General features: G+C 55.3%; 9 protein-coding genes and 4 non-coding genes across 13 annotated transcripts; 8 read left to right on the forward strand and 5 right to left on the reverse strand.

Annotated features, from left to right (window-relative positions):
* Window positions 1–71: 71 nt before the first annotated feature.
* Window positions 72–1,456, reverse strand: BO70DRAFT_57802 (uncharacterized protein). Its single transcript, XM_025548556.1, has 4 exons — window positions 831–1,456; window positions 689–772; window positions 183–633; window positions 72–94 (listed from the first exon to the last, which is right to left on the reverse strand). The coding sequence occupies exons 1-3, from the start codon at window positions 1,333–1,335 to the stop codon at window positions 476–478; spliced, it is 747 nt and encodes a 248-aa protein (XP_025398496.1). The 5' UTR covers window positions 1,336–1,456; the 3' UTR covers window positions 72–94; window positions 183–475.
* A 2,065-nt stretch (window positions 1,457–3,521) lies between these two features.
* Window positions 3,522–3,636, reverse strand: BO70DRAFT_t194. The gene has a single exon. It is a non-coding gene; the product is annotated as a tRNA-Ser (tRNA).
* Window positions 3,637–4,210: 574 nt separating this feature from the next.
* BO70DRAFT_t185 lies at window positions 4,211–4,328 on the forward strand. Its single transcript has one exon. It is a non-coding gene; the product is annotated as a tRNA-Ser (tRNA).
* Window positions 4,211–4,753, forward strand: BO70DRAFT_57874 (uncharacterized protein). The gene has a single exon (XM_025548557.1). The coding sequence runs from the start codon at window positions 4,400–4,402 to the stop codon at window positions 4,691–4,693; it is 294 nt and encodes a 97-aa protein (XP_025398497.1). The 5' UTR covers window positions 4,211–4,399; the 3' UTR covers window positions 4,694–4,753.
* A 41-nt stretch (window positions 4,754–4,794) lies between these two features.
* BO70DRAFT_t186 lies at window positions 4,795–4,912 on the forward strand. The gene has a single exon. It is a non-coding gene; the product is annotated as a tRNA-Ser (tRNA).
* Window positions 4,913–5,220: 308 nt separating this feature from the next.
* On the forward strand, window positions 5,221–5,335 carry BO70DRAFT_t187. Its single transcript has one exon. It is a non-coding gene; the product is annotated as a tRNA-Ser (tRNA).
* A 538-nt stretch (window positions 5,336–5,873) lies between these two features.
* Window positions 5,874–6,764, reverse strand: BO70DRAFT_397385 (uncharacterized protein; the record flags this gene model as incomplete). The annotated part of the gene is made up of 1 exon (XM_025546700.1): window positions 5,874–6,764. The coding sequence occupies one exon, from the start codon at window positions 6,762–6,764 to the stop codon at window positions 5,874–5,876; it is 891 nt and encodes a 296-aa protein (XP_025398498.1).
* A 530-nt stretch (window positions 6,765–7,294) lies between these two features.
* On the reverse strand, window positions 7,295–8,678 carry BO70DRAFT_363038 (putative short-chain dehydrogenase/reductase). The gene has a single exon (XM_025543470.1). It carries the CDS (start codon window positions 8,523–8,525, stop codon window positions 7,515–7,517), a length of 1,011 nt encoding a protein of 336 aa, XP_025398499.1. The 5' UTR covers window positions 8,526–8,678; the 3' UTR covers window positions 7,295–7,514.
* A 135-nt stretch (window positions 8,679–8,813) lies between these two features.
* Window positions 8,814–9,408, forward strand: BO70DRAFT_430067 (Zn(II)2Cys6 transcription factor domain-containing protein; the record flags this gene model as incomplete). The annotated part of the gene is made up of 2 exons (XM_025548124.1): window positions 8,814–8,958; window positions 9,026–9,408. Coding segments are annotated over exons 1-2 (498 nt in total), but the record flags the coding sequence as incomplete, so codon positions are not given.
* A 1,693-nt stretch (window positions 9,409–11,101) lies between these two features.
* On the forward strand, window positions 11,102–12,596 carry BO70DRAFT_293923 (uncharacterized protein; the record flags this gene model as incomplete). The annotated part of the gene is made up of 4 exons (XM_025539455.1): window positions 11,102–11,339; window positions 11,409–12,246; window positions 12,286–12,346; window positions 12,459–12,596. 4 exons carry the CDS (start codon window positions 11,102–11,104, stop codon window positions 12,594–12,596), a joined length of 1,275 nt encoding a protein of 424 aa, XP_025398501.1.
* A 1,151-nt stretch (window positions 12,597–13,747) lies between these two features.
* BO70DRAFT_380435 (putative MFS monosaccharide transporter) lies at window positions 13,748–16,003 on the forward strand. Its single transcript, XM_025545413.1, has 4 exons — window positions 13,748–13,863; window positions 13,923–14,030; window positions 14,095–14,635; window positions 14,692–16,003. Exons 1-4 carry the CDS (start codon window positions 13,767–13,769, stop codon window positions 15,548–15,550), a joined length of 1,605 nt encoding a protein of 534 aa, XP_025398502.1. The 5' UTR covers window positions 13,748–13,766; the 3' UTR covers window positions 15,551–16,003.
* A 408-nt stretch (window positions 16,004–16,411) lies between these two features.
* Window positions 16,412–19,567, forward strand: BO70DRAFT_388000 (uncharacterized protein; the record flags this gene model as incomplete). Its single annotated transcript, XM_025545945.1, has 9 exons — window positions 16,412–16,731; window positions 16,796–16,875; window positions 16,929–17,291; window positions 17,368–18,050; window positions 18,140–18,564; window positions 18,745–18,912; window positions 19,011–19,160; window positions 19,233–19,325; window positions 19,482–19,567. Exons 1-9 carry the CDS (start codon window positions 16,521–16,523, stop codon window positions 19,565–19,567), a joined length of 2,259 nt encoding a protein of 752 aa, XP_025398503.1. The 5' UTR covers window positions 16,412–16,520.
* Window positions 19,568–19,754: 187 nt separating this feature from the next.
* Window positions 19,755–21,749, reverse strand: erg8 (phosphomevalonate kinase). The gene is made up of 2 exons (XM_025543471.1): window positions 21,096–21,749; window positions 19,755–21,032 (listed from the first exon to the last, which is right to left on the reverse strand). Exons 1-2 carry the CDS (start codon window positions 21,386–21,388, stop codon window positions 19,928–19,930), a joined length of 1,398 nt encoding a protein of 465 aa, XP_025398504.1. The 5' UTR covers window positions 21,389–21,749; the 3' UTR covers window positions 19,755–19,927.
* Window positions 21,750–22,235: the final 486 nt, after the last annotated feature.

The following is a 22,235-nucleotide window of genomic DNA, read 5'->3' on the forward strand; positions in this document are numbered from 1 at the left end:
ACACCCGGGCTCATGGGTTAAAAAGACTTCCAGACAAGCCTAGGCCAAGATTATAAATACTATTGGGTGTTTGGGGGTGCCCCTTGATATGCCCCTGTCAACACCACAGAGTGAGCTTTCATGTTGGCTTTGTAGGAGAGTAAATATAATGGCAGTTGGTTGCTTTGATGGTTCGCTGTTACCTTGTGGTTCTAAATGGTAGACGACGAGGTAGCCAATCACATGCGACATCCTTGCAACAGACGACGACGGGCGCGGGGTGAAGACCGGCGCCAACTCGACCCGGTAAGGGAAGCAACAGCTCCAACGTGGTGAGCCAAGGGAAGACCGGCGTCGGTAAACCTCGGGCGGCATAAGCAAGATAGCGCCTTTTGCATCCGAGGCAAAGGCAATGGGATATTGGCGGGTCCTGGCAGCACAGCACCGCCGTTGAAGTACGGAAGTTCGGTTTCCTAATGCAAGAGAGATTCCCAACTCATTGGATAATACAGCGACAGCTGGGGCTACGCTCGCTAGATTCTCGCTCGCGGCTGTACTGAGCCTTGGACCCCTTTGCATCTTCTTCGTCCACAAGATCCTGGGGCTTGACGGTCATGTGCACCACCGTGGGGGAGTCGTGGTTGAACTTCGAGTCTAATGCGTGGCAATGTCAGCGTCCAGTCGCGGAAAAGGTAGAAAAAGCCCGTACCTGACAATGGGGCTTTATCGTCCAGCAGCTTCCCCATTGAGATCAGTCGGATGGAACTGGGCGACGATGGCCGCGGTTCCCAGTCTATCAGACAAATGCGTTAGCACCGTGGTTTCTCTCGCACTTCCCACTACACGCTTACCTTGCCGCCATTCCCGCCAGATTAACTCCTTCAGTGTATATACACTCATGGCAAACGGATCATTATTCTCCACCTTCACCGACCGCTTCCGAAGGTATTTCCCGTCGATCTTGAACGGGTGCCGAGAGCCAGTTATCAACAGCAGCGTGATCATTAATGACGGGCCCGAGTCCTCCTCGTCTTTCGCGGCCTCGTCCGATGTCTGGGACGATGGCTTCTGGGCGGTTGCCGCGGCTTTGGCCTCGTCGGGCCCTTCAGGAGATGCGCTGGCAGACGGAGCGGCCTCTACAGGGCTCTGCTGGGAGGCAGGCGCCAGCGTTGTGTTGTCGCCGACATCTGCAGAGTCCGCGTCCACCGAACCGGGCGCCTGGCCCTCGGGGTGCGACGTCGGGATCGAGGCGTCCACGGCTTCTGATGGAGCTGAGACGGCTGGGAGCTGAGGCGTGTCGGTGGAGCCGGGAACGGCAGCTGAGGGATCGACTTTGGAGTCCGCGGTGGCCGACATGGTTCTAATTAACAGGCCCCGTGGTAGCGCCAGCGAAAACGGGGGACGAGTACGTAGGGAGTAGTTGTAGTTGGTGAAACCAGAGTAGGAACGACGGGGCAAATTCTCCGTGAGGCTCCCGAACGGGGATGGGGGGGGGGGGGGGGGATTGATTCGAGCGTAAAAGGGGGGAGTCGAGGGAGCAGGCGGGTGAAACAAGGCGAGGAGCGCCCACAGGAGGAAAGGAGGCGAGCCGAGGATGACTATCTAAATTGGGTAGAAGAAGGAAGCGTTGGAGAAGGTGGAGGGAGGCAGAGGCCCGAACAAGCGACTAGAACCTTGATCGGGGGAGGATGTAGGGGGCCATGCGACCCGAGGGAGGCGAGCGAAAAGGGGATGAGGAGATGATGACGGGAGGGGGGGAAGAGGGGGGAGAGGGGGAGGAGGTCGGTGTGGCAGGGGAGGGAGGATTCGAAAAGAGGAGAGTTTAAGCAGGAAGAATGGATGAAGAGATAATAATGAATGGATGGATGAATGAATGAATGAATGGGGAGGGAAAGAAGGCAGACTGGCAGGCAGTCTAGTCTGTCTGGCTGTCTGGCTGTCTGGCTGTCTGGCTGAATACGGAGTAAGATAACCACCAGAATGGAGGAAAGGGAGAGAGCGCGCGAGAGAGCAGCAAGTCGGGGTTCAGAGGGGCGCCGATCCGGTTGGTTGGGCGCCGCCTTAGTGGTGGCTCAGTGGCTCGGGTCCCGGCCTGTTCTTGGGTCCGGTGGGCCGCTCCCGTTCGTCTTTCAGCATCTATCTATCTACAAGAGTGCATGGACTGTCGACTCCGTACACACTGTACAATGCACACATACTACCCGTAAACTGTCTCCTCTGCCGCTTCAGACTGCTTCGGCATGCAGCTGGTCCACCGCGACTCGACGGATGGAGTCCATCCCCGCGTGCAGTTCGTCGCCGCAGATCCCGGTCGCTTGCGGAGGTGCTGCATCATTAGCTGACTATGACACCTGTCATGCGGAAGGTCGCCATGTCTGGACGACAATTCGAGGGGTGGTGTGATCCACACGTGGTTCAGGGTCGCTTTGTCAAGGACAACTCGTGGTGATTTTGGGCCAGACGCAGATACGGACGGGGGGTATAAAAAGCAGTCATGCGGCGGAGCTTTCAGTTATTCGATTGTTTCCACCATGCTCGCCTCGAAGCCTGACAGCGTCGATTACCATCATCGACGCAGGCAGCTCGGTGCTTTACAGCGGAGCGAGTGCATACCGTCTTGTCCATATCACAAGCGCCCCTGGCGGCGCCCTCGGGCCGGCATTTAAGGACCATTCCATTCGGTTCTGGTGTGGTAGTGATGGGGCATGGCATAGAAAACGAAGAGGAACATAACTTGGGCTAGCTACGTCAATGCAACACAAAACGGCCCTGATTCAATCGGCTCAAGCAGAAAAGACTCGGCAGCGTCAAGGTCCTCCAGTGGAGCCCGACAGACTCGCTGGTCGGGAACCTCCCATGTCTGGGAAGTAGTTCGGGGCTGCGAGACAGATATACGGGATTGATGATATGTCCGCCGAGTCAGCAACACGGTGCCGTCTTAGTACAGACACGGGCATGCAGGTTTGGCAGTCCGTATTGTCTGGTCGGCGTTATCAAGCGATATCGATAGAGAGGTGAGGTGGGCTTTTGACTGGGCAGGGGGTGAAGTAATCAGGATTCTAACAGGCCCTGGAACAAAACAGGTTTGGGAAAGGGAACTGACGTTCGATGATAGATCGTTCACATGTTCCGGGCAGCCCTGTTCGCGGCGCTCGGCAGGCAACCTCGGGCGAGTAGGGGGATATCAAGCAATCGCGTTGTTGTTGCATCAAACCAGAGGCAATTCTCCTCGGCGTTTCCAGATTGCGCGAGGATATTCGTGGTAGATGAGGGTTTCGTAAGCTGAATATTTTCTACGAGCGCAGCAATATATGTTCAAGCCCCGAGAGTCAATTGAAATCTCATGGGATGGAAGCCGAAGCAAATCCGGGTGTCCAACAAAAAGCATACTTGTCCATAGACGACAGCTTCAAACATGATGGCAATAAAACATGCAGCTTTCTTTGGGCTATACATATTACGACCACTCAACAATTGATATGAGGAGGGAGGCAACAGAACGGCAGGACAGTGAGTCCCAGTGAGAAGCAAAAAGAAATATGCGACACCTCTGGGACTCGAACCCAGGCGGGCGAACCCACAGGCTGAACAACTATAGCAGTACGGGAGTAACGCTGAATAGCAGGCCTGCGCCTTAAACCACTCGGCCAAAGTGTCTTGTTATGATGTCTTGCGCAAGGGAGAAGGAGTCTAACAGGCAAGTAGTCAGAAAGTCAACATGAAAGAAAATTTTCAAAAGCCTAACCATATTTCAGCCCAGCCCCGATCCCAACTACCTCGATGTATATCACACCGTCAGTCAATTATCGAGTGATCTTTACAGCCTCTCTTACATGTCATGACGATGCATGATTATCGCCAATATATTATGCATATCTCGTTCATTTATACGACAGGGTCGACTCCACCCTTGGACCCTTTCACATGATTTTCTGCAACTTTTCCATCATCGGGATGAGTGAGCGATTATGAGATGGTTGCGGTTGCGGTTGCGACGGCGGTGACCCCCCCAACTGAGCTCCTGTTCCTAACCCTCATATCATCTGAACGATTACTTCGAGTTAGATAAAAAAAAAAAAAAGAAAGAAAGAGGGAAGAAAATAAGCAAGCATCCCCCCTGAATAACCACTGCAGTGCCGACCGCAGCACCGCAGAGGGATGATTTTCAAAAAAAAATCCGCGAAGACGCCCCCAGCTCTTGAGTGCGTTTAGCAGGAAATTTCAGCATCAAGACACTTTGGCCGAGTGGTTTAAGGCGCAGGCCTGCTATTCAGCCCTCCTCTATCCGGAGTATCGCTATAGTATAGCCTGTGGGTTCGCCCGCCTGGGTTCGAGTCCCAGAGGTGTCGTATATTTCTGTTTAAATTTTTACTTACCCACCGGCTAGCCGATGATTCTCTGGCTCCGCGCATCGTGATCCATGTTCCGAAGCGTGGTTCGGCCGTCCGTACGTGGGATTGCATCCTTGGTCGCGATATCTTTTACAGTCTGTTCGCCAAGTATATGGAGCACTCCGTGCATCCGAACAGCTATTCAAGGACTCAATCTCCACTTACTTTTAGCAGATAAACAAACCTGCCCCTCAATGGGAATTCAATCAATACCTTCTTCTTCTTCTTCTTCTTCTTCTTCTTCTTCTTCAGTCAACAAGCCGCCATTCCGAAACCACCACTATCTACGGAATACGACAGGGAGGACTCTACCGGTACCTTGAAGCAACACGAACGAACCATTGTAGCTCACTACTAAAAGCTAATCTACTCCTATATCCTCCCCCAAGCAAGCCAAATTCCCCCGCTGATTTCCAATCAATAGGACACTTTGGCCGAGTGGTTTAAGGCGCAGGCCTGCTATTCACGAGTCAGTCTTCCACTGCACTAGTATAGTATAGCCTGTGGGTTCGCCCGCCTGGGTTCGAGTCCCAGAGGTGTCGCGTATTTCTTTTTTGTCTTGCTCCTGGTTGGCATCTTGTTTTTATCACGTACTTTCCAAAACATAAAGTGGTCAGTAACAAATTGCTTCTTTCGGCCAAGAAACAAGCAACGATAGATAACCAACCAACCGTGTAATGTACACAGCATCTGCCGGAAGCGGATGGATGGGATGGCTGCAACCGTGGCACGTACCCAGAAGGGAGAAAGAAAGAAAGGAAGGAAGGGACGTGCTTATTCATAATCATCATGACGGAATAATCCACCCGCTATAAGTAGCTCGCTGAGTTGGAACTCTTCAACCAATAAAGACACTTTGGCCGAGTGGTTTAAGGCGCAGGCCTGCTATTCAGCGTTACTCCGGTACTGCTATAGTTGTTCAGCCTGTGGGTTCGCCCGCCTGGGTTCGAGTCCCAGAGGTGTCGTATCTTCTTTTTATTCTTTGGTCGATTGGGGTTGTTTTTGTTGGTTGTATACCCCGTCCGTATGTATATACTCGTAGGTCTGCTCTGCTTACCATGTTGGATTACTACTGGCTCAATTGTATGTCTGGCTGGTGAGCAGTGTTTGGGCTATTCATACTAGAATTGACAGCCCTATGTCTCTCTTTCTACTGTTATGGATTCATGCGAGCCTTGGGCATATGGTATCGAGGTCTTGCTTCGCCCGAGGGGAAAGTACCTACTTAGACCGTACAAGTGGCGAGCTCGATTACGATAGGAGATCTTGATTTGATCCGATCTGGTTTACTGTTATGAGGAAGTGGGATAGTCAGTGAGGACTTTGGAAAGCATGGAGATCAACACGAAAGTCTATTGACTGTGAGTAAAGGATGCGGCGTCTTTTACAATACTAGCTACCGATGGGAACCATGTACCTGTTTGCGCATAACCCCAAGTCATAGAAGACGCGATAAAAAAAAAAGAAATAAACCTTGCACAGCATCCTCGATGGAGGAACCACTTACTGCAGCACGAAGTGATCACCAGCAAGCGGAATAACATCACCACCAGGACCCCAAAAAAAAGCACCTCTGTCCGGGGGCGGCAAACGACCAGCTGCCTTCCATTCATGATGGACGCGATAGATATACTCATGTCCCCTCTGAACTCTATCAGGCTGGCGACTGAGAAGCCAATCGCCAAACGCGTACATGATATTATGGTACACCCCCGTCAGACTATTCGAATCCAAGATTGGATTCTCATCATCGATGATCATGAACCATAGCTGCTTCATCACACCGAGCCAATGATCCCGGTTCATTGATTCCTCGAGGTCGCGCAGCGCGAGGAGGGCCATCCCAATCGTATAGTGGGTGGGGACCAATATCTTCACAGGGTGATTTCCGGCTGGCTGCCGGCCTCGCGACAGCACAGCAGGCTCACTCAATCGCTCGTCGGTGACGAGCATGTAGAAGGGGTCACCGGAGCGTGGAACGCCCAGGGGTGGAGGCGGTAATCCCCAGAACAGGCGGCTCTGTTTGTAGAATTCCACAGCATACCCGGGCTGTCCTTCACGATGCACATGCACGTGTACATCCGGAAATGGGTGGACTCGTTCCTTATCGAGTACATGGCAGTCCTCACCTTCCGTGCAGGACACGAAACTGGTACCAGCCAGGGCTTGTGGCACGCGGTGGATGACACGGTCGGGGACCATCCAGGCAGAGGATTTCTGTCGATGATTAGCCACCATTTCCTGACTTGACGGACATCCGTATATGGACAGCGCCCCGTCGGACCACAGGCAATTGGGGATTTGCTTGTCGTCCAGAGCCCGAGCAACGTAGCTCTCCAAGTCCCCGTCCCGGGTCCAGTCAATGGCCGGAGTATCGTTGCTTGAGTTGTTCATGTTGTCCGTGTTCAACTTGTCTGTGTTCGACAAGTTGTCGTTGGTGGCTGAAGTTTAGGTGGGAGCGGTGGCATTTTATATGTATTCTCCACCCCCTGTCAAGCTTGGACACGGCACTTGATAGACAACTTCCTGGTCTGGTCTTGGTATAAACGAGAGAAGGCCCGAAAAAGGCAGCAAGCTGTGACTGATAGGAGTCTCCCGTTGGCCAAGGGGGATGTCTCCCTGTTTGATCCACCGCCTCCATATTGTCTGTAGCTGCGCAGCAGGATCTAAGACACTAAGGTCGCCTGCCATAGGGCGTCCAGGATCGGACTGCCTTGTTTGAAGGGAATTTCCGAGAAATTGAGAGGGAAGGCGACGTGAACTCGGAGACTGCCTCTGCGGGAGTTTTGTCCCTTTGTTTGTTATTGTTGAGAGGGAAGTTCCGAGAACTGACGAAACCGCCTGCGATGGCAGATGGTATGTGCATCTGGGAACAAGGACAACTGACATCTTCACGTGGTAACAATTGGCAGGGGTTGAAGCCATGGAATCATGTTGTCATGGATGACTATAGTCAACTCTTGGATCAACCGTGGGGTTGTGTATAAGTGAAGCGGGATTGATGCGGAAGGCATACTATAACCTCCTTGGTGGCGACCCAAAGCGGGATAGCCCCAGGCACGAGTGAGTGAGTGAGTGGTAGATAAGTCCTGCTTGGTCCCGTGGAACTACTGAACTACTACTACCTTACTACTGTATACTTCTTCAAGCATCATCGGCAATTCCCACCATCACCAGTGAGTCCTTCCACAGAAGCGCTTCCTGCTTCGGGTCATAGGTCTGGTGCACATATCCCACCCCCAAACCATCATCATCATCTGCACCTCGTTCCGCCTCTCTGCAATCCTCCAGATACCTCCCTCCCCGATCCCCCCATTCGTGCCCCACCGCCGCAAGAACCGTCGTTGCAGCTCCTTGCTCCGGGGATTTCAAGACCTTGAGAACGCTCTCGATTTTCAGAAGCTGCTCCACAAACTCGGGGCCGATGTATCTGGAGAGATCGGTGTTGATGGCGCCGGGATGGAGGCTGGTCGCATGAAGTCCACTGTGGCCGTAGCGACGATCGATTTCGTTGGCCATGTAGACCATGGCTAGCTTGGAGCTATTATAAGCCGATGCATGATGGTACTCCCTCCTTTGAAAGCTATAGTCGTTGTCACTTTCGTTGAACTTCCAGGCGCGATGGGCGGAGGAAGAAACCATCACGACCCGGGAATGGAAATCGGGAGTCGCGCTGGCCAGCATGGCAGGCTTCAAAAGTTGAAACAGGAAGAAGTGGCTCAGATAGTTGGTGGCAAAGTGAATCTCATGGCCATCCACTGTGAGTTGAAGCTCCTGGATCCCCATAATACCCGCGTTGTTGACCAGGACGTTGACTTGACCCTTGGAGGCGGACAGGATGGTTGTCACCGCCTCTCGAATGCTCGCAAAAGAGGCATTGTCCATCTCGACCAGCGACACCCTACCTGGTTCCAGGATGTCTTTGAGAGAAGCATTGGCCTTCTTCAGATCCCGAGTCGTTAGAAACAAGGTGGCGCCTGTTGCAGATAATGCGCGAGCCGTCTCTAGGCCAATGCCAGAGGTGGCGCCGGTGATGACCATGACTTTGCCGACCAGCCCACCATCGAGAGACTCATCCTGGATGATTTGGAGGGCGGTTGGTCGCGCATCTCCGGCACCTTGGGGATCAGTATGCGCGGAAGTGTAGGGGCTCATATTGATTCGCAGTTGAAATGGTATTGAATGGGGTAAAAGAGTAGGGCACAATGGATATGCTTGGGATGATGGTTGCTTGAGGAATTGGAGTGGGGACAGCTGCCCCGGGCAGTCCCCTTATATATACACACCAGGATCCTGCCTGATGCTGTGTTCCCGCATTGCGTTAGACTATTCACATCACTGTTGCCATATGTTGTCGGCCGTTCGGGCGGCCGATCAGGCGGCCGCCGATGGCTTATTTCCGGCAGCCGCCGCAGCGCCCCGATTCTCCTCATCATCCAACATCTACTTTGTACAGCCTATCTATCTTCCCCATGCAAGCATCTGGCAGTGAATCTAGCCTCGAACAGGCACCACAGGTGTGTAGGGCCTGCAAGATCCGAAAGAGGAAATGCAATAAAGCACTCCCGAAATGTTCGTCATGCGCGAAGTAAGTGGAATCAAGGTGGATTGCCGTGTCCCTGGCAAATGAACTAACCCAATAAAAAAAAAACAAGAAGAAATGTAGTATGCGACTACACGAGCCCAGAACGGACGGGGTATTCCGAACAAGCCTTCGCATCTAACCCATGGGCACCCCCTGCCCAATCCATCGACTTTCCGACGATGTTGTTCCTGGATCCCGGGCTCTTACAGCAGGGCCAAGTGGAAATCGCACAGGCAGTAACACCAATCCCGACACACATCCTGCATATGCTAGGAGATATTGAGGATATACGTGCCACTGCATGCAAGTTCTTCGAGCACATCCACACGTGGATGCCCTTTATCTCGAAGAAACGATTCCACGAACTCTCTCTACGGCCATCATTCCACTCTCGACCTGACGTTTGCATGTTGTTGCTCTACCTCAAGCTCATCACAGTACTACCGCCCCCCAGTCTACAAAGCCCTCGGTGCTAACTTGGTCGAACGACAATGCATTCTAGGTCGCGATCCGGAAGACACCTCCCCGTGGGGTCTTTTCTTCGCGTACCAGATTTGCGGTGCCCACATGCGCTTTCCAGACACCTCGCAGTCGGAAGTGGCCAAATGTCTGAGGGAGGCATTGGTCGTGGTTAATGCTCGGTGGAAAGTCGCAGGTGATATCTGATTCTCGTTGTCTTTCCCAGGCTTTTCCCATAGCTAACTTGATACAGGTGTCTATCTTCAGCTTCTTGAGGCGCAGGAGGTCTTTAGCAGTTTCTGACCACAATAAAGCCTGTAGCAGCGGCTTGCAGCCCATTTGAATTCATTCTCAATCTTCAATAGATATCTAGTAGCTTTTTATAGAACGGACCGTTGGGGTGGGGCAGCCCCGTCTGGGTGGGTTGCCTGGCACGATTGGCCAACGCCAGGCACCCGTCCGTCGACGATTTCCCGGGCGAGTCAGGAACATCTTGTCCACTATGCCTAAATTTATGGTTAAATCGCAATCTTGCTAATTACCCCCTCAAGTGATGGCCCAGCTGGAGCATCTTATACCACTTCTGCTTCAATCCTGTTCCCTTCCCTATCCCTCTGCGCTGTACACGAGCGTCATACCACCACCGCCACCAACAAACGCCATCCAAAAGACGGCCCGGCGTCACGCCATGGCCATGGTCTGATCAACTACCAACTCAGCCCGATTCTTCACCTATCATTCCTCCATCGCGTCTTCATTGATAGGAAAGCACGAGTACTAGGGGATGTTTGCGCTGACATCGCGATATCGCGATGCTGCGATGCCACAACATCACGGGGCTAGCAAAGCGACACAAGCACGTGTGATCGCTCCGATCGACTACTGGCATCGTACCTGCCTCGCGCCACTTCCTTGATACAACTGCGTGAGTGTTATCTGGAGCCAATTCCGGATCCCCTATCTACGGGGCCTTCTTGACACACCAAGCCATATACTGACCCGATAAGAAATGCCCAGGTACCCTCAAAACCCAGTGTCTCCTGATCGCGAGCCAGGCCACGGACTGCCTATCCACGTGGACGGACACGATGCCATGGTCCGGTCTAGAACCCATCCTCTACATCTTGTTGGTGTTGCTACACGCGACGTTCGGTGAGTTCAACAGGGTATCCGTGGTATCCGGGCTGCCATAGCCTCCTCACCCACTTACCGGCCTTTCCGCCGTGACATCATCCATGTTTACCGGGTTAAAGCCTCTGTGTCCGCGATGATCACTTGAGCTTGGCCAAACCTTCGGACGCTGAAGAAAGAGGGGAAACGTGAGGCTTGAAGGTTAACCTTTTAAACGGGCCGCACTTATGGACGGGCTCGTCTCAAACACGAAGGTTCCCCCCAGAAAGGCTACATTAACCGAACAAGGATGGAGAGGCCAGGCGGACAGCAGCCCTTGCCTGACATGCAACCCAAACCTGGACACCGACATGTGGTGGCCCAGCTGGAGTGCCTATCTGATGTAATGAGCTGATATGAAACATGACCTCGACTTGAAGTCATGTGGCCACCCTCTGCAGGATAGGGCCCGATTATAAACTGGTTTTCCCCGATGGACTAGTATGGAAATTCCCAAACAGTTCACCCCAAGCTCCTACTGACGTCGCGCCCAGGAGGTCTCCACCCCTTCCTAGAAATGCTTCGCCAGTCGCTCTCAGCTGTGAAAAAGGCTACCCAAAGTCTCTACACCCACGAGGCCCTGAGCGACCCGAGGCTGGACCTCAACATCACCGAACCCGCCGTGTTCGTGCCTACGTTCACCGACAAGCCAGCCGTCCTCCGGGGCACCTGTCAACTAAATGTCAAGGATACCCTGACTGTGAAAAGAGTGACCGTGAACTTTCGCGGGACGAGTCGTGTTACCTGGCCGCATGGTAGGCTAGCCCGGGCGACAGTTCATAACGTCAATGGCGTTCTTCCACTAACCTAGAGCAACATTACAGGGCTGCATGACATCCAGACCGTGACGGACAATACGCTAACACTGTTCAGCTCCGGGAGCCTAGAGCCCGCTCTACCCTGCTACTCAGAGTCCGAGCCATCATGGCCCAGCAAACGATGCAAGCTGTGGCATGCCGTCACGTCCAGACTATGCTCAGGCGGAAGCCACGAGAAAAGCGCAGGAACTAAGTTATCTGCCGGGACCCACACATATAACTTCGAGATGGTTTTGCACTCGCACCTCCCCGAGTCCATCCAAATCCGGCAGAGTCAGGTACGGTACCGGGTTCGCGCGTGCGTCGAGTGCCCTGGCATCCTGAAGCGCAGCCTTGCGCTCAACAAAGCTATCACGACGGTCCACTGCCCGGCGGAAGACGAGGTGGACGATGCCGAGCCCGTGTACATCGCCCGGGCCTGGAAGGACCTCGTCCAGTGTGAGGTTCTGGTGTCGCGGAGAGGAGCTCCCCTCGGCGACGACCTACCGGTGACCGTAATGTTCACCGAACTGGCTACAGCCAAGTTCCGGGGCCTGCGGGTCTTCCTCTCGGAGAATGTCCAGTACCTCCAAAGGGATGGGCTTGTTGGCTGCCCGGGCCCTTTTAGGCGCGTTCTGCTGTACGAAAAAGTGGACGGGCTGGTCTCCACCCTGTCGCTCCGTCGGGCCAGCAATGACGAGCGCCCAGACTCGGGCAAAGGCGAGTGTGCCGTTGCGAAGATGGTCGGAGATTCCGAGACGCCAAGCGAACCCGCGCGTGAGGGCGAGACTGAGAGTGAGACCACGCTGGACTTGATCCTACCGCTGCCGATGTGTCACCTCCATTCCCAGCCGGATAGCTCTGGGTCTGGCGCTGGCATGCAGGGTATGCAGGGTATGCAGAGCATGCAGAGCATGCATTTCGACACCCGGTACAAGAACGTGCGGGTGCGCCACTGGCTCGAGGTGAGAACGCCACCCCCTCCCCGAAGCCCAAAAGCCCAAAAGGGCGCATACGCAGGGAAGGAGGAAATCACGCGCGAGGAGGAGGCCTGGCTAACGAAGACTATCTACATAGTTTGTGTTTTTGATGACCCCCAAGGATGGGTTTGACTCCAGCCATGATCGCATCGTGCAGAAGATGGCCAAGGTCCCACTGGCACTCCGGTCATGCTATGCCCAGCATGCCAATGCGTCCCTTCCGGCGTACTCCTAGGCGACACGCAACGGCCGATAGTTCGCCCACGACAGTACCCGATCCACGATGGTGTGAGGCCGCGACCGCGAGGAGGGGGGGAAAAGAAGAAGAAGCACAAGAAGGAGGGAGAAGATCAGGATCAGGAGATAAGCAACCAGCGGATGGGCGAGGACGGAAAAGGCTCAGAGGCCTTGTTTTATTGGCGGCCGTTCGCGGTGGCTGCAGCGGCGATCCCCAGTCGTGTTGAAGCCTACCCGGGGCCGTGGCCTGCATCACAGCCGGGTGCCATCGGTGGATCTGCAGTGGGACAGAAGATGGAACCTGACGGGAGGACCACGTTCTCCCGTTGAGTGGTCAGTGGCCAGTGAGCGGACCGACCGAAAATTCTTCAACCAGGTTTATGAATCTAGTGTGGTGGTGCACAGTAGTGCCGCAAGCCGCCAGCCGCAAGCCGCAAGCCGCAAGCCCTCGAAAGTCCCAAGCTCCAAGCCCTGGACGATGCCCTTGCACCGGCACGGGCGTTGCCCCCACTGAGTGGACCCTCTGCCCATCTCCCGTGGGTAACAAGAATTAGAGGAGTGGCACTCAGTGACCAGCAATGGCCAGCAGGCATGAGGGGACCGGACCCTGCGGTGGGCCCAAGTGGGTCGTCTAGTTTATCAGTTCCCAGGGAGGTTGCATCACCTCTCGCAGAGTCCCCGACGATCATCCACCCTGGAATGCATCATCCTCACATCATCGCTCGACCGAAACCATCGCTGTGCTCGCCCGCCTTCACCGAAGATCCTGCCGCGGTCAGCCGCCCGAATACCCATTTGTAAAAAGTTTCCCGTGATGTCAGTCTAGGGCCGATACCCATGGGAAATTGGCTCTGGTGGAGGGCCGAACCTCCAAACTCCAAAATCTTTCCCCATGGGTGGTGACCCTCTCCTCTCTCTCTCTCTCTCTGCTCTCTGCCCGACTCGGGGACGGTCGGGGTTACGCTCATCCACGATCCATCGCCTGCCTACCGCATGCAGTTGCCCGGTCTTTTAAGTCTCGTTACTGCCCGATTTTCTCTCGACGTTCTTCCCCTGTTCCTTTTCCACTCCCTGTCTCGCCTCTCCCATCCCCCCTGTACCTCTTCCTCTCTACCCCAGATCCCCGGACTCTATGCGCAGACCATAGATCCTCGATTGATTCTCCAAGATGGCGGTTCCCAAGTATGCCGGCATGTCCGGCCGGCGCCTCTCCCTGTTTCTGTCCACCATCGCGACGATGGGCTTCTTGCTGTTCGGATACGATCGTAAGTGTGGCCGAGGCCCCCATATCTTAGTCTACCCGGTATGGCTTACACCCGACCAGAGGGAGTGATGTCTGGTATCATCTCCGACACGGCGTTCAACAACATGTTCACGGCCACCAAGGGCAACGACGTGATGCAGGCTACGGTTACGGCCGTCTATGAAGTTGGTGAGTGCTCTCGATCGATATCTTCGACCGGTCCGCTCGTTCAGTCACTAACCTACCTGGCCAGGCTGCCTGATCGGCGCCGTCTTCGCCTTGATCTTCGGTGAAACGCTGGGCCGTCGGCTCATGGTCATCTGCGGTGCCTCCGTGATGATCATCGGCGTGATCATCCAGGTGACTGCCATGCCCAACTCGCTGCCTTTGTTGCAATTCATCTTCGGCCGAGTGATCACTGGTATCGGCAACGGCATGAACACGTCCACCATCCCGACCTACCAAGCCGAGTGTTCCAAGACGAGCAACCGAGGCCTTCTGATTTGCATTGAAGGTGGTATCATCGCCATTGGAACGGCGATCGCCTACTGGATCGACTTCGGGGCTCACTACGGCCCGCCTGACCTGGTGTGGCGGTTCCCGATCGCCTTCCAGATCTTCTTCGGCGTCATCATCATCATCGGCATGTTTTACCTGCCGGAGTCCCCCCGCTACCTGATTGCCCACGGCAAGGTCGAGGAGGGCACCCGGGTGCTGGCGGCCCTGGCCGACACGGAGATCGACCACCCTCATGTGCAGCTGGAGAAGAACCTGACCCTGGACTCGATCCGAGCGTAAGTTCACTGCCAAGCCGCATGCCCTGTTTCTATCAAACTCACATCCATCCCAGATCCGGATCCTCCGAAACCCGCTTCCGCGACCTGCTGACGGGCGGTCCGTCCCAGCACTTCCGTCGCATGTTGGTGGGGTCGTCCTCCCAGTTCTTCCAGCAGATCTCGGGCTGCAATGCCGTCATCTACTACCTGCCCGTGCTGCTGGAGCAGTCGCTGGGCGAGTCGCACAACTTTGCCCTCTTGATTGGCGGCGTTAACATGATCTGCTACGCCATCTTCGCCACCTTCTCCTGGTTCTTCATCGAAAAGATCGGTCGTCGCAAGCTGTTCCTCGGCGGCAGTATCGGTCAGTGCGCGGCCATGGTGATTGTGTTCGGATGCTTGATTCCCGGTGATTCCGAGACCGCCAAGGGAGCCATCTTCGGTTTCTTCTTGTACATGTGCGTCTTCGGAGCCACCTGGCTGCCCCTGCCCTGGCTGTACCCGGCCGAGATCTCTCCCCTCAAGACCCGGTCCAAGGCGAACGCAGTCTCGACTTGCAGCAACTGGCTGTTCAACTTCACGGTCGTGATGATCACCCCCGTCATGGTGGACAGCATCGGCTGGGGCACGTACCTATTCTTCGCTGCGTGGAACGGCGTCTTCGTCCCCGTCATCTGGTTTTTCTACCCGGAGACCGCGGGCCGCAGTCTGGAGGAGATCGACCTGATCTTCGCCAAGGGCTACGTGGAGAAGATGAGCTACGTGCGCGCGTCCAAGGAGCTGCCCCGGCTCACGGACGACGAGATCGAGGCCAAGGCCGCCGAGTACGGCATCCTCAACAGCGACGAGGAGAAGGCCGGTGGTCAGATCGGCGAGAAGGAACCCCCTCAGTCGGATGAGTTCACGCAGTACCACCCCCCTGCCCAGCAGTGAGGGCATCCAAAAGTTGCGGCCTCTTGACACTTTGTTTTGTTGGGGGCGATTCTTTTGCGTATGACGATATGTTTTTTCTCCACATGAGTTTTATACCTATACCTACTTATACCATTTTGTGTTTTATTCCTCCTTTCTATTTCTGTTTGTTGCACACACACACATGTGAGTGGCATTGTGATGAGTGAGTGGGAGAGTGAGAATGAGTGTCGTGCCTGTTGCTGGACAACCAAGCGTGCGCGATCATTGGCGGGCTGCGGTTATTTAGACGATTTCTCTTGACTTCTTGACAATCCTAAGAGAAATCTGCTTGTTCATAGATTCGCATGTGGTTGTGGAGCAACCCACCCATTAGAGCGTGTTTAGCTGGTCGCCCTCAAAAGGCATGGCCGTATGTGATGTGATGCGATGTGTCCAGATAGAGTGATGAATGAATAGATCTGCATTTTTTTTAAAAAAATTTTTGAACTTTGTGATTGCTTGGTAGCGTGTCGTATGATGGATGAATCGCCACTGATTCTGGTTCTATGTAATTGTCGCCACTCTTGGATGGACTCGATTCATTCTGAAACTATGACAGGTCTATCTTGATACTATTACTGTTGCACCCTCCCTCAGGCTCAGGTGCTATCTGACCTGCATTTTGGGATATATGATAATAATGTATCTGTTGAAGGAATAATAAATAAATGACAATAATAATAATAACTGCTGTTTATAGTCTATACTACTAGTACCAACCTCGGCATCCTCCACCCCGACCGGCCTGAGGCTCGCTCGGCTTCGGCCTCGGGTTCGGCCTCGCTGCCGGACAGCCACCAATTTGAACACTTCTCTCTCTCTCTCTCTCTCTCTCTCTCTCTCTCTCTGACAAACAACAACAGAACTACATACACCCCACCATCCAATCCACAATCCATCAGCACACACACTCACAGCACAGCACAGTATCCATCCATCCATCCATGCCATGCCCGACCCCCCACCGCGCAAACGTCAACGCCAACAACGCCGCCCAGCCAAATCATGCTTGCAATGCCGCCAGCGCAAGATCCGGTGTGACCGCACCGTTCCCTGCGGGCCCTGCACCCGGGCTCGCTCGCCTCTGCCCTGCTCCTACCAGCACCGCCTGTCTCTGAGCCCGTCGCCGAGCCCGAATCCGATAGCCGCGCCCCCCTTGCGTGAGCGTGAGCGTGGGCATGAGCATGAGCATGAGCATGAGCATGAGCATGAGCATGGTGCCAGTCCCTTGCGTCCGGCGGTGGCGCTGGCGCTGGGGAATGCGAACGGGCACCGGGACCGGGACCGGGGTGCTGGATCGGGAAGTACCGACGGAGTACCACTGCCACTGCCGTTACTGGAGCTGGAGCTGCAGCAGGGCGGGATGGCGCAGCTTGGCGCCGTTGTTCGCGATCTACAGAGACGGTTGCAGCGGGTGGAGGCGAGGTTATCGAGATCGGGCACGGGGTTAGAGTCTGAGTCTCAGTCTGGGTCTGGGTCTGGGCTTGAACTTGAACGGGCTTTGCGCGAGGTATGCGATAAGGTGGAGAGGTTGGAAAGGCGGCTGGTAGTGGTGGTGGATTCTTCGCGTGATAGTGCTGGTGGTGGTCATGGGGATGGCGATGGCGATGGCGATGGGGAGATGTCCATGTCCGTTGCTGCGACGCCGCCGAGACTGCATGCTAGCGCGAGGAAGATGAAGCTCTTTGGGCCAACGCATTATGGGTATACGATGGATAAGGTGAGTTTAATATCTGTCTGAATGGCTATGGGTTGAGAGTGTAGGTAGTAGGTACAGCTGACACGCACGTGTACAGCTCCAGCTCGTCGGCTCGCTCGAAACCAAGGGCCCTCTGGCGCTGTGCCCGGAGGCCAGAGCCGAACTGGCCAGCCAGATCAGGGAGGTTCGAGATCTCCGTCGATCGGTCAAGATGGACCAGACGCCGCGCCTGAATGACCCGGTGTCAGATCTCCGGCGCACGATCCCAGCCAGGCCCGTGTGCGATGAGCTGGTGGAATGCTATCTGCGCACGTTCGAAGGCATCTATCGCATCGTGCATCTGCCCTCGTTCAGGAAGGAATACCGGCATTTCTGGGACGATAACGATGGGTCTCTTCAGGTATCCGCCACTCCATTCCTGATCAAACTGGTCCTGATCCTCGCCATCGGCACCACATTCCATCCCCAGCGTGGCAAGGCCGGCGCCCACTCCGATCCGCAGTTGTTCCAGACCTGGATCTATGCCGCCCAGTGGTGGCTCACCGGCCCATCCGAGAAAGCCTCCTTCAACCTGGACGGCCTCCAGATCTTCTGCCTGCTTCTGCTAGCCCGCCAGCTGGGACCCCCGGGGCCCTCCCCGTGGCTCTCCGCGGGTGCCCTGCTGCAGCTCGCCACGGCCATGGGCCTGCATCGAGACTCCGCCCTGTTCCCTTCCCTCTCGCCCTTCCTGGCCGAGATGCGCACCCGCCTCTGGGCCACCGTGCTGGAGCTGACCCTGCAGTCTTCCTTGGAGTCTGCCTCCCCGCTGGCCCTGCCTTTCTCCGACACCAAACCGCCCTCGAATCTCAACGACTCCGACCTCGACCCAGACCTCCAGCACCCATCATCATCAACAACAACCCCCACCCCATCCCCTCCCACACTGACACCTCCCTCCAGCTCCTCCTCCACCAATCCTTCTCCCTCCGCGCAGAAACCATCCAGCTCATCCACTCCCCGCAGCGGATTCCATACCAGAAAGCCCTGGCCCTAGCCACCGCTCTCCGCAACGCCTGCCACAGCATCACAGCTTTCTTTGCTGGCACAAACACAAGCTCTATCCCAACTACATCCCCAGATAGCCTCCCCCATCCGGGTCCCTTCCACCACAAATACCTCCTCACCACCCTTAACCGTTACATTCTGCACCTCCATCTCCCGTTCGCTCGCGCTGCCCCTGCGAATCCGCAATTTCACTTTTCGCGCAGACTCTGTCTTGATGCTGCGCTTGGTATTGCTGCTACTGTTGCTGATAGTAATGGCGGAAGCAGCAGCAGAGGCAAAGGCAGAGACAGCCCTAACTCCAGCACTAACCCCCCAGACCCCGACCCCCTCACAACCCCCCTCTCCCTCTCTATCCCCCAATCCCAACCCAACTCTCAACCCTATCCCCATCCCCAAGACCAAACCCCCGAAAAAGAACGACCGGATAAAGACAAAGACGACTTCACCACCCTAACAACCACCGCCCGCGGCCCCCTCCGCGGCCCACTAAACCTCGACATCATCTGCACGCTCGCCTTCGAACTCCTCACCCAGATAGAAGAATCTTCCTTTCCCTTTCCCATTCCCACTTCCTCTTTCTATCCCTATTCCCATCCCTGTCCCACTCACCTAACCCCCAATCCCAACCCCAACCCCAACCCCAACCCCACCATAATCATCATTGTCATAACCACCCCCTAAGCACCATCCAAAAAGCCACCCGCTTACCCATCCTCCACGTCCTGCAATCTCTCCGTGACCAGAGTCTGTATGTTCTACGGCTGGGCACGCCCGCGCTGAAACGGTATGTGATTGTTGAGGCGTTGGTGGGGGAGATTTGTGCTTTGGAGGGGGAGGATTATAGTGGTGAGGGTGATGGTGATGGTGATGGTAATGGTCAGAGTGAGAGTGGGGGTGGGGGTGGGGGTGGAGGTGGAGATGGGCAAAGGCATGTGGGAAACGGAATCAGTGGGAATGGAACCTTGGTGCAGACGAGGGTTTATGAGATTGTGAGGGGGTGTTTGGGGGTGTGTAGGGCTGTTTTGAGGGGTGTTTTGGGGCGGAGGAATAGGGATAGGGATAGGGATAGGGATAGGGATAAGGAGGGGGGTGGTGTTGGTGTTGGTGTTGGTGTTGGGGAGGGCGAGTTGGGGATGAATATGCATATGGATATGCATATGGATGTAGGGATGGGTGAGATGGACCTGGGCTTTGGGCTGGATTTCGGGCTGGGGGGGTTGGTGGATTGGGAGGGGTTTTGGGGGGTTGGTTAGGTTGATGGTTGATGGTTGATGGTTGATGGTTGGTAGGGTCACGGTGGTAGGTTGTGGTACTCTTACTGTATTGATGGACGAATGAACGAATTGGTTTTGAGGTGGTGTAGTATAGACGGAATGGTAGGTTTACATAGATAAATGCGAAGGGTAGTAGTTGGAATCAATCAGATAGATATATGACAGGATGGCTCTTATATAGATAATAGATAGTAGAAATAGATCAACGAGGCTACTAAATACTAGACCTAGGATAAATGCCAGAGACCAGGATAATCATTACTGCCCGCTTTGCGCTAATTATTAGTGTCCATGTTCATGCACATGCCCCCGTCACAGTCAACAGCTACAGTGATCAAATCAAATCCACCCCGAATAGATATCCAGGGTCTCGATCTGCAATCCCGCCGAACCATGCCTCACGCCCAGGAGACGGACATTACCGATCTTCCCCCCGAAGTCATCCTCGACCTTGCTCTCCCAGCCATCAAAGAAGTCGTTCAACCGGTGGATGACGTCGGCCTGGTCGTGGATGAGCACGGCGATGGCGTCATAGCCACCAGCCCCCGGGACCACGCCGCCGATGACGCCGTCCAGGTCGGAGATCGCGTCGAGCAGCTCAGTCTGCACTTTGGGCTCGATAGGCACGCCGGTTTTCTGGGTCATGGCGCGAATGAGGGCGCGGGAGCGCTGGACGAGGGTGCGGACGTCGTCGAAGTTGGAGGCGGCCTCGCGGTCCGGGGTCTGGACGAGCTGCTTGAGCTCGAGACAGATGCGCTCGTTGTTGGTCTGCAGGTCGCGCCACAGCTGATCGGCCTCCTGCTGGTTCTGCTTGCGCCACTCGAGCACCTTGCGCACCATGGAGGGGGTCTGCGAGCCGCATTCCACGTCGCACAGCACCATCTGCATGCCGTGCGGCAGCTTCATGCCGAAGTCCAGACACTCTGTGTCCCACGGGTGCTTGGGGTCGACGTCCTCGACGATGGCGAACAGACGCTCCTCAAAGCCCGGGTCGCCGACGTCGCCGAGGGACTCGAGGATCGACGGCGAGAACCGTCGGTACAGACACGAGCCGTACACGGCGGCGGCCACGTCGAAGCCCGACCCCACTTTCCCCTGTGCGGCGCAGTGCGCCGCCTGCGCCAGGTTGTGCAGCTTGTCGCGCGACTGCCCGATCTCCTCGGTGGGGAGCGTGCGGTGGAAGCCCAGCGCGGACACGAGCGCCGTGACCAGCGCGGCGGACGAGCCCAGTCCCGTCTTGTGGGCTTCGTGCAGCGGCACGCCGAAGTTGACGAAGCGGCCCGGCGACTGCAGGCCCGAGATCTTCGAGAAGGCCGTCTCCGAGTAGTAGTCGCTGTCGGCGAGGATGGTGATCGAGAGGGAGCCGAAGTCTTTCGAGTTGGCGATGTAGCCGATGTAGGTCAGGGCGTAGCTGAGGGAGGTCTCGACGAATGGGTTGCGGCGGCTGTTGGGGCTTTAGCTGGGGTCGTGGGGGGAAGGGAAGTGTATGTATGTGGTGGTGTCTTACCCATCGCCCTTCTGCACCACCTTGACGCCGCCTTTGTTGTCGCACCGCTGCACCGTGTATTCCCACACGGCGTCGACGAATTGCGGCGACCGCACCACGATGATGTTCTCGGCCTCCGTCTGCTCCTCCGCGTCCCGCGAGGTCCGCCTCATCTGCTGGACAATGACGTGGATGCGCGCATCGAGGGCGAACACGGTGCCGGTGTAGTGGCGATCGAGGACCAGGTAGCCGCCGGTGAGGAGGACCTTGCCCGGGGCGGACGCGGCGGAGATGTGGGAGGATCTGTAGGACATGGCGGTGCGGGGGGGGGGAGGAGAAGGAAGATGTTTTGTGGGAGATGGATCTGTCAAGCACGACGGGGAACTGGGAGTAACGGCGGTTAGTAAATAGCGAGGCAGCAGGCGAGTCGAGTGAGAGCCGGGGCTGGGACTCGACCAGATGGAGGATGGTGATGGGGGCGTGGTCGGGGGAAAGCCACGGGTGGGGGGAGTAAGAAGGAGGAGTAGTCAGTCAGTCAGTCAGTCTGCCCCGCCTGGAGGACTAGCAAAGCATCTCTCCCCAGCCTGCAAGGGAACAATCAGTGTATGACTGGTCTGCAGTGTATGCTGTAGGGAGTACTCCGGACATCCAGCAGTGTTAGTGTCTATGTCAGTGTCATGTCCATGTCTGTGTCAATGGAGTGTCAGTGTCAGTGTAAACAGTAGTAAAGCAGGAAAGTAGAAGGTGTGGCGGTGCATGGTTGCTGTGGCTTTGCTGTGGCGGTGATAGGATCCGAGTCTACGCCGTACTACTATACATACAGTACTTCACCTTACAACCCCGGGAGTCAATGCCAATCCAACTGCAAGTGGGAGTTTCATATGACCGCTGACAGTACTGCGTAACAGCTCGAGCCTCTGTATAGGCAGAAACTATCCCAGTAGTCTGTCTTAGTCTGCTCCGTATAGGTTTATACTATAGTTATTTATTTATTTACTACTAGTCTACTTAGTAGACCCTCGCAACTCCTTAGAACTAGTTACAACAATAAATATAAACAGCAATATATACCAGTAAATCTTAAATATTCTAATTTCTGGCAGCCTTCCAGAAAAGTCTCGTCCAAGTTTAGAGTTGCCTGCCTGTCTGCCTGTCTGCCAG

Source organism: Aspergillus heteromorphus (assembly GCF_003184545.1).
Source record: "Aspergillus heteromorphus CBS 117.55 chromosome Unknown BO70scaffold_16, whole genome shotgun sequence".
In the NCBI taxonomy this organism is placed as follows: domain Eukaryota; kingdom Fungi; phylum Ascomycota; class Eurotiomycetes; order Eurotiales; family Aspergillaceae; genus Aspergillus; species Aspergillus heteromorphus.

What these genes read in the sequence shown, in the direction of transcription:
- BO70DRAFT_363038 (XM_025543470.1), bottom strand. Translation starts at nt 8,525, where the DNA reads ATGAGCCCCTACACTTCCGCGCATACTGATCCCCAAGGTGCCGGAGAT.
- BO70DRAFT_57802 (XM_025548556.1), bottom strand. Translation starts at nt 1,335, where the DNA reads ATGTCGGCCACCGCGGACTCCAAAGTCGATCCCTCAGCTGCCGTTCCC. An exon ending in CTGGCGGGAATGGCGGCAAG is followed by an intron (nt 773 to 830) that starts GTAAGCGTGTAG and finishes TTTGTCTGATAG; the next exon opens with ACTGGGAACCGCGGCCATCG. An exon ending in CGATAAAGCCCCATTGTCAG is followed by an intron (nt 634 to 688) that starts GTACGGGCTTTT and finishes GCCACGCATTAG; the next exon opens with ACTCGAAGTTCAACCACGAC.
- erg8 (XM_025543471.1), bottom strand. Translation starts at nt 21,388, where the DNA reads ATGTCCTACAGATCCTCCCACATCTCCGCCGCGTCCGCCCCGGGCAAG. An exon ending in GTGGTGCAGAAGGGCGATGG is followed by an intron (nt 21,033 to 21,095) that starts GTAAGACACCAC and finishes AAGCCCCAACAG; the next exon opens with CCGCCGCAACCCATTCGTCG.
- BO70DRAFT_380435 (XM_025545413.1), top strand. Translation starts at nt 13,767, where the DNA reads ATGGCGGTTCCCAAGTATGCCGGCATGTCCGGCCGGCGCCTCTCCCTG. An exon ending in CTTGCTGTTCGGATACGATC is followed by an intron (nt 13,864 to 13,922) that starts GTAAGTGTGGCC and finishes ACACCCGACCAG; the next exon opens with AGGGAGTGATGTCTGGTATC. An exon ending in TACGGCCGTCTATGAAGTTG is followed by an intron (nt 14,031 to 14,094) that starts GTGAGTGCTCTC and finishes CTACCTGGCCAG; the next exon opens with GCTGCCTGATCGGCGCCGTC.
- BO70DRAFT_57874 (XM_025548557.1), top strand. Translation starts at nt 4,400, where the DNA reads ATGTTCCGAAGCGTGGTTCGGCCGTCCGTACGTGGGATTGCATCCTTG.